Below are 13,979 nucleotides of genomic sequence, written 5' to 3'. Positions count from 1 at the left end.
TGAAGTAATATAATTTGCATCATACTACTGTTGACAACAAAACAAAGTTTTGTAATATGTGTTAAAAAAAGTAACCGTAATATAATATTTGTCATCAGTTCAGCAGTGATGCAGTACTTCATGCAGTACTGGGCAGTACTTCAAATTCTAATGTATCAAGACTAAGCAATTTAAATGCACTTTTTACTAGTCCATAATGAATTTGATGAAATCACAGCTAACATGAGGACTCTGCTATTCAAACCCTTTACGTTTAGCACACTCATTTACAGAAAGGTCTAGAAAAATCCAGAAATCTATCTGGAAAATGGAAACATTGTAGAATAATTACTGGTTTATTCTTGTGGCCAACTAAATAAATTAATTATTTATTGTTATTATTTTTGTATCTCTAAACGAAGTAGCTGTTGTATTTTGTTTTATAGATACTTGTACTGGATTGATTGCTGTGAGTATCCTCACATTGGCCGTGTTGGTATGGATGGCTCCAGTCAAACAGTTGTCATAGAAACACAGATATCTAGACCTATGGCTCTTACAATAGATTATGTCAACCATAGACTCTATTGGGCTGATGAAAATCATATTGAGTTTTCTGACATGGATGGATCTCATAGACATAAAGGTTGGTCAACAGCTTTTTTTTTTTTTAAAATTTTTGGTAATTTTAAAATCGAAGATGTTTTGCATGTTATGTATAATTATGTAAAAACTGTACTTTACAACATCTTTGCAACCTTTATTGATACCTTTTTTCCTTTTAATCAATATTTTAAAAGTTGCTTTTCATATTCCTTCTCTGTTATGAATATGAATAGTTTTTAAACATGCAGTAATACATGTCCATGGAAAAAATGTCAAATGAAAACAGAAACTTTAGGAACAAACTCAGCAATCAGAGGCTGCCCTGTCAGTTCTGTACTCTAGTGTATATTCACAACACATGTTCTCAACCAAGTTACAAAGCCAGCGTAACTTGGCTGTTAAAAGTGGAGGGGATATGTCACGTGTGCCATGTGTCAGAATGTGGCTAAAAGCAGCCTTTCCTCCAGCCTGAGAAAGCCTGGAAATGCCCATTAGTCTGCTCAGCATGAGTCAGTAAGGAGACCAGTATTGCAGATGTAATTTGGGGCTTTCCTGGTAGATGAGTAAGATAATAACTTTTGAAATACTTATATAATGAAGCAATCTTTATCCCTGTGTTCTGCTTCTCACCTGACAGATAATTAAAAAGCTAGTATCTTTTATCTATAAAGTGTTTAAAAAAAAAAAGTTTTACACTATGATGAATAGTTCTCAAATTCCAAATGTTATAATTAAAGATCTTTCTCTTTAATTCAAATATATTAAATAGTATCAGTGTGCTGGGTTGGTGGTGGCTTTTTTTTTTTTTTGAGATGAAACTGTTACTTGAGCTCCCTTCTACAAGCTTTACTCAAACCACGGAACTGCTCCTATCCTGGTAAAACTTCATGCCTTTGGGCTTTTTTAGGCTTTTTATCTCATACTGGGTGCCTCCAGGTTTTCTCCAAACCAGAGTTCATGAAATAACTATTTTCTTTTCAGATTGAAGCTTCGCTGTGAAATAAAACAAACAAACAAAAGTTTTCTAGCCCTTGTATTTGTGAATAGTAAGTTATAAATAGATAATGAACAATTCAATGACAGTTATTTGAGATGGTAGATTGGAGACACTACAGCAATAGCTATGAGAGCTTTAAACGTTCCCGTTAATCTCAGTATTAACGTCCATGGTTTTTGTAATGAACACAGGACGGTCGTAACCTGCTCACCTCAGCAGTACTTGCCCAGACATAGCCCCCAGTGCCAGCTGGGTTCCTGCTGACAGATGAAGCTGTTCCTGCTGTTCTGACAGATGAAGCAAAGCTCCATACTCTTCTTGATGTTATTCCCTGTGCTGCGATCCTGCTATTTTGTTCTCATACAATTATCCTCTAACTCTTATTTCTGGATCTTTCAAAGAAGTAAACAATAGCCAATGTGTCTCTCTTAGCCCTAACCTGACTGCAGTGGTCAAACCTTTCTCAATTTTCTCTTTCAACCTGAAAGTTTCAGAATTTTTCTTTCTCAGAAAATGTCCTCCTATCACTAAATTTCAGAAGATATCTGCAAAATTCCAGTCATGCTGTCTTTGGTGTCCATTGCCTCAGTCTCCAGCCTGTGGATTTCTCTGCCCGAGTGGGTAAAATCATCTTCAACTGTTTTTGTATTCACGGAGCTGATGTCTTCCCCTGAGGATATGTGAACCTAGAGAAGAAGGAAGCCATAGCTGCTACCAGTGGAGAGCAGTGTTTCATAAAACAAATTCTCTGTCTTGTTAACAGAGCACCACTACTGCTGGTTTTAGACAGCTGAATGCGTTCATGACTGCTTAAGGAGTATGTCTGACCCTCTAGGTATCACAGTGAAAGTGTTAGAAGTCAACTATTACTGGACATTCTGTAGGCTTTTGTGCCTGACAGTTTTACCATTTCCATTTGTGAATGAAAATTTATGAAAATTTGGTACCAGTTAAATATCTGAGGCAAGCTCCATAAGTGACAGTGACTTTGTGTAAACCTGGTATCATACTACTTTTGAAAGTACAGATGATATATAAAACATTCAAGCAATAAGAAACTTTTGCTTTGGGAGAAAAATCCTGAGTTATTTAAATTATGTGGGAGGAAGATTGTCTGCTTAGCTAATGCTGTTTGTCCATTTCTGTTGTCAGGAGCTTCACTCAAAATGTGATTATCAAACCAGAATTAAGTTGTAGAAAAGTTTCTGTCGATTTAACAAAGAGTGATAGAACTCTTGATGTCTGAAATGGATCAAACATGCCTGTAGGTGCTCCAAAGGGTGCTTTGAGAATTTTGAAAATCATCTACATTATGATCATAGAATCATAGAATGGCTCGGGCTGGAAGGGACCTTAAAGATCATCTAACTCCAGTCCCCCTGCCATGGGCAGGGATGTCACCCACTAGACCAGATTGCTCAGGGCCCCGTCCAAGGTGGCCTTGAAGACTTGATCAGTTTGGCAGAATCTTTTCCCTGCCTTCCTGCTTCTCCTGAAACAAACTACCAAATGAATTTTGCATGTCTTCATGTTTTAACACAAGACTAGAAATATTTCTGGAAGATAAAGTTTAACCATTGCAAATTAATTGTCTTAATAAAGGAAACTTGGGGAAGTTTAGTGGTTGGGGTTTAGAGGAGGTGAAGCTGTGATCCCTTCTAGCTTTCTGATATAAGAAATTGTAATCCATGTTGATAAGCACTTAAATGAGAAAGATCAGTTTCATATCTTGTGATAACTGTGTTTCTTGACGAATTGTTCACGTGGATTTCATGGTCCATTTTCCTTTGTCATTTTGAGACACTTTGTACTGTCAAAGTTACCTAAAGAATGGTTGAGTTTATACTATCCCTTGTGTTTTCAAATGGAGGAGGATAAAGGCACAGATATGATGGCCATAAAATACATACTCAGGGAGCAGAGAAAAAAGTCCGAATGGGAATCATGTGAGTGATGCAATCTGAAGCGCTAGTTATCGTAAGTTAAGTATTTGTTCGCCTGTTTCTGTGACCTTTGAGGATAAGACTAGTTGGCTGTGAGTTTTTTCTGAGAATATGTTTTTTGGATCTTAAATTACCTGTTACAAAATGTATCAGAAAATGCCACAGAGATTTCACAAGACCCAGCAAATAAGTATCTTCTCAGAATGGGTGGATCTTCTATCATAAAGAGATAGTATGGTATGAGATAGACTGCAGTGTTCTGTGCTCTGCACTAGATACTTCATGAGGACAAACAGAACAATCTTAGGGTAATTATTGACATGCTGTATGTTAAACCAAGGAGTGTTTATTCCATGCAATGGGCGTTTACATGTATTTAGTGTTAACACTTTTTGCAACAAGTATTTTTTTCTTTCTTTCTTATGAATCTTAAAGATTTTCCAGGAAAAGAGAACATCTGCTGCTTTTCTCTTGTAAAGTTCCTCTGCATTTCAATAGAGAAATGGGCTTTTATAATTATCAAGAGAGTCCTAGTAAGAACTTTGAAAACTTGCTAACTAGGCCAGAAATCTTACAGTACTTGGGAGCAATTCTTGGCGCTAGGGGCAGCAATGACCTTGCTTATCTATTTGAAGTTTAATGCTTGATTATGTAAACTGTCTTCAGAGCTTAGCCAATTTAGCACTGCAGCATTCAAAAATGTTATGCACAGTAAATGATAAAGCAAGCATTGAAGCACTAATCTGGCTAAGCACTAAGCTGGTTTACTTCTGTGAGCATTTAAAAAAAAAAAAAAAAAGTATTTGAAGAATTTGTCAGACTTAAAGGCTGCTTTTGGTTCCCACTGCCCAGAGGAGATGCAAGTTTCGCAGTTCCCTAGGTATCTGATTGCCTCATGCAGGTTTTCCTATCCTTCAGAGCTCTTAAAACCCAGAGGTGCCTACCATTTTCCCATTTCACTCTTTGAAGATGAGAATTTCAGTATAATGAAACTATAAAAGTGGAATCTGATAGTCCAGTTTAGGAAGTACAGAAGCTTCTCTGAGCTGAGATTAGTCCTTAACTGTGTCGAGTTCTTTGATATTTTGTACTGTAAAAACAAAAGTTGAGCGCTGCGTTGCTTCATCTTACAGGGGCATGAAAATTAAGCAATGAGAAAGTGTTGAACCTTAAATGAATTGAGTATTCGTAACTAACTTCTTTAGCTGTAATATAGTTAACAGAGAGAAACTTTCCTCTAGTATCTCAATTTGAAAAAACATTTTCTGCCCAAGTGTTTACAAACTTCAGAATTGGTGTAGTACATATATACAACTTTTAAAGTGTCAAGTATAAAGGTATTTGGAGATTATAACCTTTTTTCATTTTTAGCACTTGTGATTTCAAAAATTGCTAGTTGTAAGGGCTTTGTAGGTAGAAAGTGAGTATTTGTGTCTAATTCTGAATTCTGCCACCAGAGTTTTATAAAAGAGTAAATCCAGGTATTTATGAAATTGTCCTAATGTGAAAGTAATCCAAGAGATTACAGAAACCAATTCCTTCCAGATTTATACTGCAGTTTTCATAGCTCAAAAATTAGAGAAGTCTAAAAAGAGTATTTCTCACAGCAGATGAGAAATAAACAGTAGTCCTGATACTGCAACATTTTTTTCCCAACTTTTGAGGAGTCTGTAGAATTACTCATTATAGCCACATCTGATAGCACAAACTGACAATTGCTTCACCTCCACTATTACATTCTGGATTCAGTTTTCATAATTGTTCAGATAAAATTCTCCAATTCATATGTCTTCCTAAATCCGATTATTTTATTTTATTGTATTCTATCTCTTTTAAAGGATAATATTCAGGAAAAATACACAGATCCACCTATAATAAAGGCAGTTCACACAGTTACATTACTATAGGTTCCACAGTCTCCAGTTTATGGAGCCCAGTTTATGAAGATTGCCAACAGGTTGGTTTCTGTATCTTCCATGTTCCTGTGATAGTATGTCCAAATTTGATTAGATTAGATTATAATTTTTCTATATGATCATTAAAAACTTGGTGACATTCACTGGTAAAGTCTATGAAGTTTCCATATGAGCTGGACCTGCTCCATCACAATTTTTAAGGGATGGGCATTACTTTCCATGCAGTTGTTCCTGTCAGAAAGCAACCAAAATAGAGAACATCATAAAATACAGGTTTTCTTGTGTCACAGTGTCTCCCCCTGTTCATATCAAAGCAATCAAAAATGTGAGGCAAGAGGCAGCCTCCCATTTTTGTTGAAGAAAGTTGCAGTGTGTTGAACTGCTCCTGCAGTTGCGGTAGAAGATAAATGAGATAAAGCAAAGGGGCTTAGCAGTTTGTGTACTCATAGCTGGATGACGGCAGGAGATAATCCGCACAGGAGCGTGGAGAGGCAAAGCTGAAGGAAGGAATAGCCTGGGGGGCAGAGTGCAGATGAACATTGAAACCAGTGGCAAGACACAGGTCTAAGGTGTAGGGGCTGGTGGGCACGTAACTGGTCTCTATAAATTTGAAAATGAATTGAAGAATATTTGAAACTCATTAGCACACTGGGTAATTCTACTCGAATAGTGACTTGTATGTATTTGAGAATAACTTAATCACTGCTGTGACAGCATGCTACTCTGTACTACTACGGGGTAACACATATAAACAACTACTCGCAGTGAAATTAAAAAGGCAATAAAAGATTTTAAAGTGGGACAATAAAATCTTTCAGTCCTAGATTTGATCAACTGATTTTATAGGCAGATTTTGGAAAATTTATTCATATCTGCTCATGGTATCATTATAAGTCATATGTAACTGTCAGCTTTAATACCACAGATACATTTGTGCCTTAAGATGTTTAGATTTAATTTTAACTCCAAATTTCCTGCTACTTTGGTGATAGTAGCTTTGGGAGGTATAACAATTTTTGTGTGAGTTTATCATACTGAGATATTATCAGTTTTGAATATTTCAATTATATTTTTTCACTGGCAAAATATCGTACCACTTAATGCTAGGACTTGTATCTTCCATACTTACCCAGTATGGATGTGTGATGTATATATTGCATTTGCAGAAAGAAATATGTATGCAGGCACATGTTGTTATTAAAGATATCAGTAATATCCTAAAAGTGTATTCATATGTATATTTTGTCTGTGAAAGATGGCTTCAATTAGTGGAATTAATGTATATAGTCTATGAACAATGAGTAAGTTCTATGCAGACACAAAAAAGTATTGACTGTGTCTCGAAGGGGTTACAAGTTGAATGTAAAATGAGACAAAAAATGGTTACAGGAGAGTTCAAATGAAAAAGAGGATGTATGGACCAGTAATTTCTGCACAAGAGAGGATCAGCAGTTTCCAAGTTTGTTTGTTTTTGTAGGTATAATAGCTATTTTCTTACTAAGTGTTGTTCTTCCTTGATGCAATTTGTGTTTGGAAGATTCTTAATTCTTCCTGCGAGTTTATCACTGGTTCCATTTGGGTCAAGATGTCAGTAGGCTTTTTATTTTATTGCCGTTCAGGAAATTAAGAGTTTCAGAGAGTGGCATGCAAAATAATGTAGCCTGTTTTTTAAGGTTTTATCATCAATGTAAATCTTCTGTCTTTGGGTGCCAAAATTCTTAAACAAAAACTGCTCTAATGCCATGGTGGGGGAAGAAGGTCATTTAAAATGTTGCTTAACAACAATTACTTTTAGCAATTACTTGCCACCACTGGAACTCTATCTGGGTGCATTTAGGGGAGGAGCATGGCAGGAATCTTTTACCCCTTCTCCTCTTGTAGACTTTGCACAATGGCATGGCAAGGTTTCACTCCCTTCTTTTTGGAAAGGAAAGGGACAGATCTCTTTCTAGCTTGGAAGTGATCAGCCAGCTTCAGTTTGAACAGGAGCCAAATGCCAAAGAAAAACTAACCTTGGTGGACATGATAGAGTACAGATATTTTTGTGGTTGTTGGTTAGAAGAAGTCAGCATTTGTCCTTTTTAAGGACACTTTTTCTTGGCGCATACCAGCTGACAATGAGACTGGGCTTCACTTCTTCTGTACGGCTTCTTCAATAAGCATATTTTGTGATTAAGAAATCCTAGATGGCATGATTTTCAGCTCTGAAATCAAATAAACGTTTTCTGATGCTTAAGTAGAGGTACTCAAAGAATATAAGGGAAACAGAGTTCACACGAGACAAGTAGACATTTTTATCACAGATATGTCTTACAGCATATGAATTTATATTCTTGGATCAAAATTAGTACAAAATGCAGGAGAGAGATGTACATTTTAAGTCTGTGCATGCATCTCATATGTCTACGTAATTGTGTTCCCTCTTACGGAGTTATGTCGCTCTTCTTCCCTTAAGTTCCAGCAGCACTTTATCTCCCTTTAGTATGTGATCTATTGTCATTTTCATTTGTGTTCAAGTATCTTACAATTTTTATTTTCCACTGCTTCTGATCTGTTGCAAGCCTCCCCTTTTTTCCCTTTCACTATGCACCTGTATTTCTTCCTCCTATTTTCTGCAGCTTTCTGATAGGCCTGTGCATTCCTTCTCTTTTCTGCCTTCTCTTTCTTACCACATTTCTCATCTTCTTGTTGTTTGGTCAAGCACTGTTTTGGATTAGCATTCAGTGTAAGAGAATCCATTACTTTTGTATAAAATGAAACCCCACTAGAGAACTAGAGGTGGCAGTATAGAAGGCCTGTTGGAAAAGGAGGGATTGCAAGGGACTTGCCCACCTCTGGTAGGAGGCTGTGGTAGGAAAAGGAATCACAAAAGCAAATTTCAGGTGCAGTTTTTCCTCAGAAATTACATTTCCTCAGATAAAATGTTCCATGTTTTTGTCCCTCATAATTGTTGAGTAAGTTGTTGAATATGCCCCCATAATGCATTTTATTACACAAATAAGAAGAGCAGGGTCTTGAAAATCAAAGAAAGTATCAGTTTGAATTAATAAGATTCTGTTGCTGGCACAAAGTAAAGCATTTTTTACTCATATATGATACATAGTGTATGTTGCAGTATATGAAAACTGGCATATATGTTCTGAGATGTACTGTATCGTAGGCTGTAAGAAACTTGAGTCACTGAAATAACTATTTGGGACTCAGTGAGTAATACTGTTCAGGCAAGGGTTTATGAAAGGGGCTAAAGGCACTTTTCGCCTCTTCCCTTACACCATAGCAGCTGTCCAGTGTGCCTGTCCATGATGATGGAGTCTGAGTCCTATGGCTGCTGGGCAGTTATCCCTTTTCTGATTGAACTGCACTTCTCTTATACTTGTTGAGATTTCTTCATCTGAGAGAAAAGAAAAGTATTATGCGTGAGTTACAAGGGATTATTTAAGGATTTGATGCTCTAACAATGAGGGGGAAAAAGCACGTGTAGTAAGTACTGGTCTAGTAAAATACTTACGGACTGCTAGAGCTGTATCCAGTGGATTATTGGTCTGCAGGTGTTTTATTAGTTATTTTTCTGTGTGACTTGAGATATGGATTGGGCTTCAGCTTACCGAACCCAATTTTGGAAGCTTTCATAGAGGCCATAGGGTGACATTGTTATGAGAAACCTTAAAAGAAGAAAAAAAACCTATTGAATACATAGGCAATTCTAGAAAATAATTAATATTGCGTGCCATTCTCATGACTCTGTGTTAAAACGTGACTATTTAAATCCTCCATGAATTTGCCGGTAGAGATCTGACCCTTATGTTGGTGTAATGTAATTTTTGTGTTTAACAGAACATATTACTTTCTTACTAATGGATTGTCAAGTAGACATCTTGATTAAATGTTTTCAAATAAGTGATGCAGGGAAAGCAGAGGTACTTATGAGTTGTGACTAACCTGGCTTTACTTTATATTTGCATGAAGTAGTCCATTTTCACAGTGCTTGCCAAAGAAAGGAGAGCAATTAGTCTTGCTTTCCTGTTTAAAACCGTGATTCACACTGTAATGCCTGCTGTGAGGTTAGTAATTAGTATTACAACATATAACTAATGTATGTCATTTATGAAGAGGTAGATCAGTAATGCAGCTAAGGTTCTCTTGAAGTTAAAGGGAAGACTGAAGTAAGAAAATGGATGTTTCTTCTACTACATACATTTATGATAAATCAATAGCTGTCACTGCCTGAAATTTTGGAAAGCTCGAAACACTGATGTCCTCAAAGGCAAAGAATAAAGAGCATGAGAGACTATTTTACTGTTCCATCAGAAAACAGGATGTTAAAATGCCCTCAGTTTTGTGTTCATTTGTGGTCATTCACAGTTGATGTGAACTGTAGATTTTATAACCTATTACATGTCAAGAGTTCTCATGTTACATTGTTTATAATATACTAAAGTTAAGGTAAAGAAAAATAGTATTCAGCTATGATAGAACTGTTCCTTAAACAGTAAAGTAAATCAGAATTAGCTGCCATTGAATGCCTGTTTTCAGAAACTTCTCTTGGTCTTTACAGCTGTATCAAATGCAAGAAAATACATTGAGTTTTATGGTCAGCTTAGAAGAATTTTTATAAGAGTTTTTATATTATTTAATTATTATTAATTCTTATTTTATAAGAATTTTTATATTTTTGTGGTCAGCTTAGTATTTTTATAAGAAATATTTGTATCCAGTGATACTATACTTATTTTCTGTCTGTTTGACTTTACACAGATTTTTATTTACTTTTTTTTTACTATTTTAATACAGTCCATTCATTGCTTCCTTGATCAATTTTTTTTATTAATAACTTTCTCTAAATTGCATAGTCACAACAGAGTGCATATAGCTTTTACAGCTATAAACGGCGCAAGCTTCTGAAAGAATTTTGATCAAGTTTGTGTTGAACATTACTTAGGGAAAAGTTGACTTTAACGCAGAAGCCCATTAAACTTGTAACGCTACTCAGAAATAAGAAATAATGGCAGAACAAAATACAACCCTGATCTGCAAGTGTTTAAACCGTTGACAGTTTCAACTTTTGACCGATATGTGGTAATAATGGAAAACCCAGTTTTTAGAAACAGATATCTCTGTCATACTTCTTTTAAAGAGCATAAAAAAGAGAGTATAATATTTGTTACATTGTGTTTGATATTGTGGGTTTGTTTTTAAGATAATTGGAAGATTCAAGCTTTTAAACCTGGTGCTTACAGAATTGGCTTTAAAAAAAAAGCAAAGAAAAATGTACTTGAGTCAATGAACAGTTTTCTGAAATGCAGTGCTCTAACTGTAGTATTTGACATTTTATACCACACATTTAACTTAGCTTCCCTATTAATAAGGTGTGATGAGACAATTCAGACAGTATGTGTTACTCTCCTGAATCTTCTTTAGTTCATGAATATAAAGTTTCATCTGGATTCTGATGTATGCATAATCCATGGAAGCTAGGATGAATTGTATGGCAACCACAAACATACACAGAAACAAAAGTAAACATTTGCTTATGCATCTATTCTAAGGATGTGGTGTTTACTTGTAATTTCTGGATGGCCAAGAAGAGAATGACTGCTAGACGTATTTTTCATTGGTGGGGAATAATGAAGGCAATGAAATCAAAATAATTTTCCTATGTAAATCCTCTTCATGTGCATTAAGGCTTTTACATGCCTATTTATTCTGATTTTAATCTTAACTGTGATAAGAATAAGAGAAAACACAAAGAAAAAAGCACATTTGTTTTATTTACAAAGACTGGAGTGGTACCTTTGACATCTTTAATTTGATGTCTAAAGTAGCAGCACAGGTCATAATTTATATGAACAAATATTTTTCCAGAACTCAAGCAAAAATAAAATTAATAGCTTTATGGATGGCTTCAGGGTTTCACTCAGAGTAGCAGTTTCTCTTTCTGCTGTTCCTTCCTGCTTCTTCTGTCAGCCTGGTTTGTGTTTCTCATTAGAAACTGCCCTTTAAGATCAGTGGGGAATGTTCTGCAGTTTTGCAGATGTACCTAAAATTCCTGCTTGTCTTTTAATTTTTATACTGTGGCACAATCATGTGACTTATAAGTTACAAGAAAACTTTCAATAGCAAATGTTTGTCATCTACGTAAAATAAAAAGTGCTGAGTTTAATATACCTAAGTCTCCATATATGAAGATAGCACAATGGATTGTGCCCAGATGTACTCAAAATGCCATGGTAAATATAACAGCACAATAAAGCAACCGAATGACTTAAATTCAATGACGTAACTAACTGGGGAGAGTGGCAACAGAGGAAGTCGGAGAGAGTCCAGTTTTTCAGGGATCTGCTGAAATATTGGCTAGTGATTCAAACCAAAAGGTGTTGCTTTTACAGAGCATGCATGTACACAGGTTTTGATGAACTAATAATTCTGAAATAGTTCAGAATTATAATTTCTTTTTTTCTAAATGACATGAATGTGTAAATTCTATGTTTCCTTAATTAATTGCAGTAATTTGGTAGTAAGCATGTGATATGATAATTAGTATTCCCGAGTAATAATAATGCTAAAGCATTTTAAAGATCATTCACTTTTTAAAATTAAAATTAGAGATACATGCCTTTTCTGGAACAGTATTAAGTTGAATTCATCATTATCAAAGATTTATGCAGAGGAATCTCTCAAGAAGGTTCAAGAAAAATCACCCATGCTAAGCAAAAGAACATAAAAATTCAGGTAATGACTGGGATTTGATTGCTTAGGCTCAGTTGTCAGTAGGTGCAGAGTTCGTTTCGCTGTTTGCAGTACTGGAGATCCCCACACTCCGTACTACATGTAGGGTGAAGCTGGGTACCCGTCTAGTCTACAGCTTATTTTCCCCACCAAGGGAATTACTTAGTTCACTCTAGAGCAGAGTGGGGATAAAATTAACATGCAAGTAGTTGATCTAGTTAGGTGATAATGCATATAGGTGTTCCAGCAGACAGAAAACCCATGTGCTAGCCTTTGGGTGTTTTCTTGAGTCTGGGAGGTTTTTCTTGCAATTTATTCTGATGAATCCGGTGGTGAGAAAATAGGGAAAAAGAGGAAAGAGGAAAAAGAATCAATATAATGGAAATACCTGTGCTTATAGTGTCTGTGTTCTTGTTTCATTGTAATTGATTTGTTAGTTTGGCAGCAAAACTAAAAGTAATGGTACTTCAAGAATTCTTCTCTTCCTCACTCAAAGGAACAGGATAGCAACAATCGCCCTGGGGAGTGATTCACTTCTAGTTGGTAGAGCCCCTTTTCACAATGTGATTCTACAAATAAGGGAAATTATAAGAGCTTTTCCTCGAGGGTACTATAGTATGTAAGGAGCCATGCCAAAGTTGCCTATGTAATAAGTGCCAAAATTAAGATTTCTTTGCATTTTGACCAATTTCTTAGAAATGTTATGAAGCTCTTTAAAAGAATATCATACTGTTATTTCAGTATGATGGCTATGGTATATGTAAACATACAAGAAGGGAAAATAATTTCAGGTCTAAGAAGCAAGGTTTCCTTGACCAGAAGGCAACATACCCTACACTGGAGTTCACTATCAGCAAGACTGTTGTATACAAAATTGAATTTGCTACGTTGTCATTCCATATACTCGGTGTCAGTCATCAGTTGTCAGTGAACTATGAAATATTCCAACTGGAATTTGAGATTTGCCAACTCTATTTCAGCACATTCCAGGTAAAAAGATGAAGCTATTTTCATCTAAGAAAACAAGGTAAGGGTGTTGAGGACACATGGGTTAAAAATGTCAGGCTCAGCTGCTCTGATCTGCCTTTTCTGCTCTATGAGTAATTAGAGTGATTCAGTGACAAAAGATTATCATTTACAAATTGGCCATTGTGTTTAGGTATTCTCCTGTGACATTTGTGATTGCAGCTATATACATTAAAAGAAAAAAAAAAGTAGAGTTCAGTTTATGTTTACCAAGAACAAATAGTTCAAGATTAAAGAGTATACACTAGGGTAAAGAACGGTCCAAAGCTTTTTCTCCCTTTTGTCCTTCCATCCTTTTTAAAACAATGTTGGCTCATAATTTTGTGATATTGTAACAATGGGGTATTATCATCACTTAATTTTTTTAAATTATATGGTTGTTTATGCTAGGAATAAGCAATAAGCCCTCTTACTACTGTGTTTATTTATTGCAAAACTTTTTTTCCTCTCGTCTCTCTTGTCAGTATATTTTGCTGAAATAAAATACTTAGTTTTCTTAAAGGCTGCTAAACACAGTGCATCTGGAGATGTATACCTTACGTTTTGGATGTTTCCTAATAACTTCTTTTCCCCTAAAACAGCAAATGAATATTGGCCTGCTGTAAAGAGTAGGTTAAGTTATATTTATGTTATGTACTACTATAAATCTTAACATGTCATTGGTTTAGAATCTGGAGGTGATTTTTGTTAACTGAAATTCTTTCATTTCCTTAGCACTGATTGGCCCAACTAATTCTAAGCAAGCAGAGCTCATACCCCATCCATCTTTATCGTAACTGGTAATAA

The 13,979-nt window shown here is 35.6% G+C and overlaps 1 protein-coding gene across 1 annotated transcript in view; it reads left to right on the top strand.

Moving 5' to 3' along the window:
• The window catches only part of LRP1B (LDL receptor related protein 1B), a 756,289-nt gene that overhangs the window by 646,333 nt on the left and 95,977 nt on the right, over positions 1-13,979 (top strand). Inside the window, exon 60 of the mRNA XM_087732714.1 lies at positions 426-625. Coding sequence (XP_087588840.1) covers positions 426-625 — 200 coding nt within the window. The remainder of the gene's footprint in view (positions 1-425; positions 626-13,979) is intronic.

This window comes from Nipponia nippon, unplaced genomic scaffold (genome assembly GCF_047370975.1).
Source record: "Nipponia nippon isolate SJK-2023a ecotype South Korea unplaced genomic scaffold, ASM4737097v1 scaffold_5, whole genome shotgun sequence".
Classification (NCBI taxonomy): domain Eukaryota; kingdom Metazoa; phylum Chordata; class Aves; order Pelecaniformes; family Threskiornithidae; genus Nipponia; species Nipponia nippon.
Note: the sequence above shows the minus strand (reverse complement) of the source record. Positions and strands in the feature narration are given on the sequence as shown.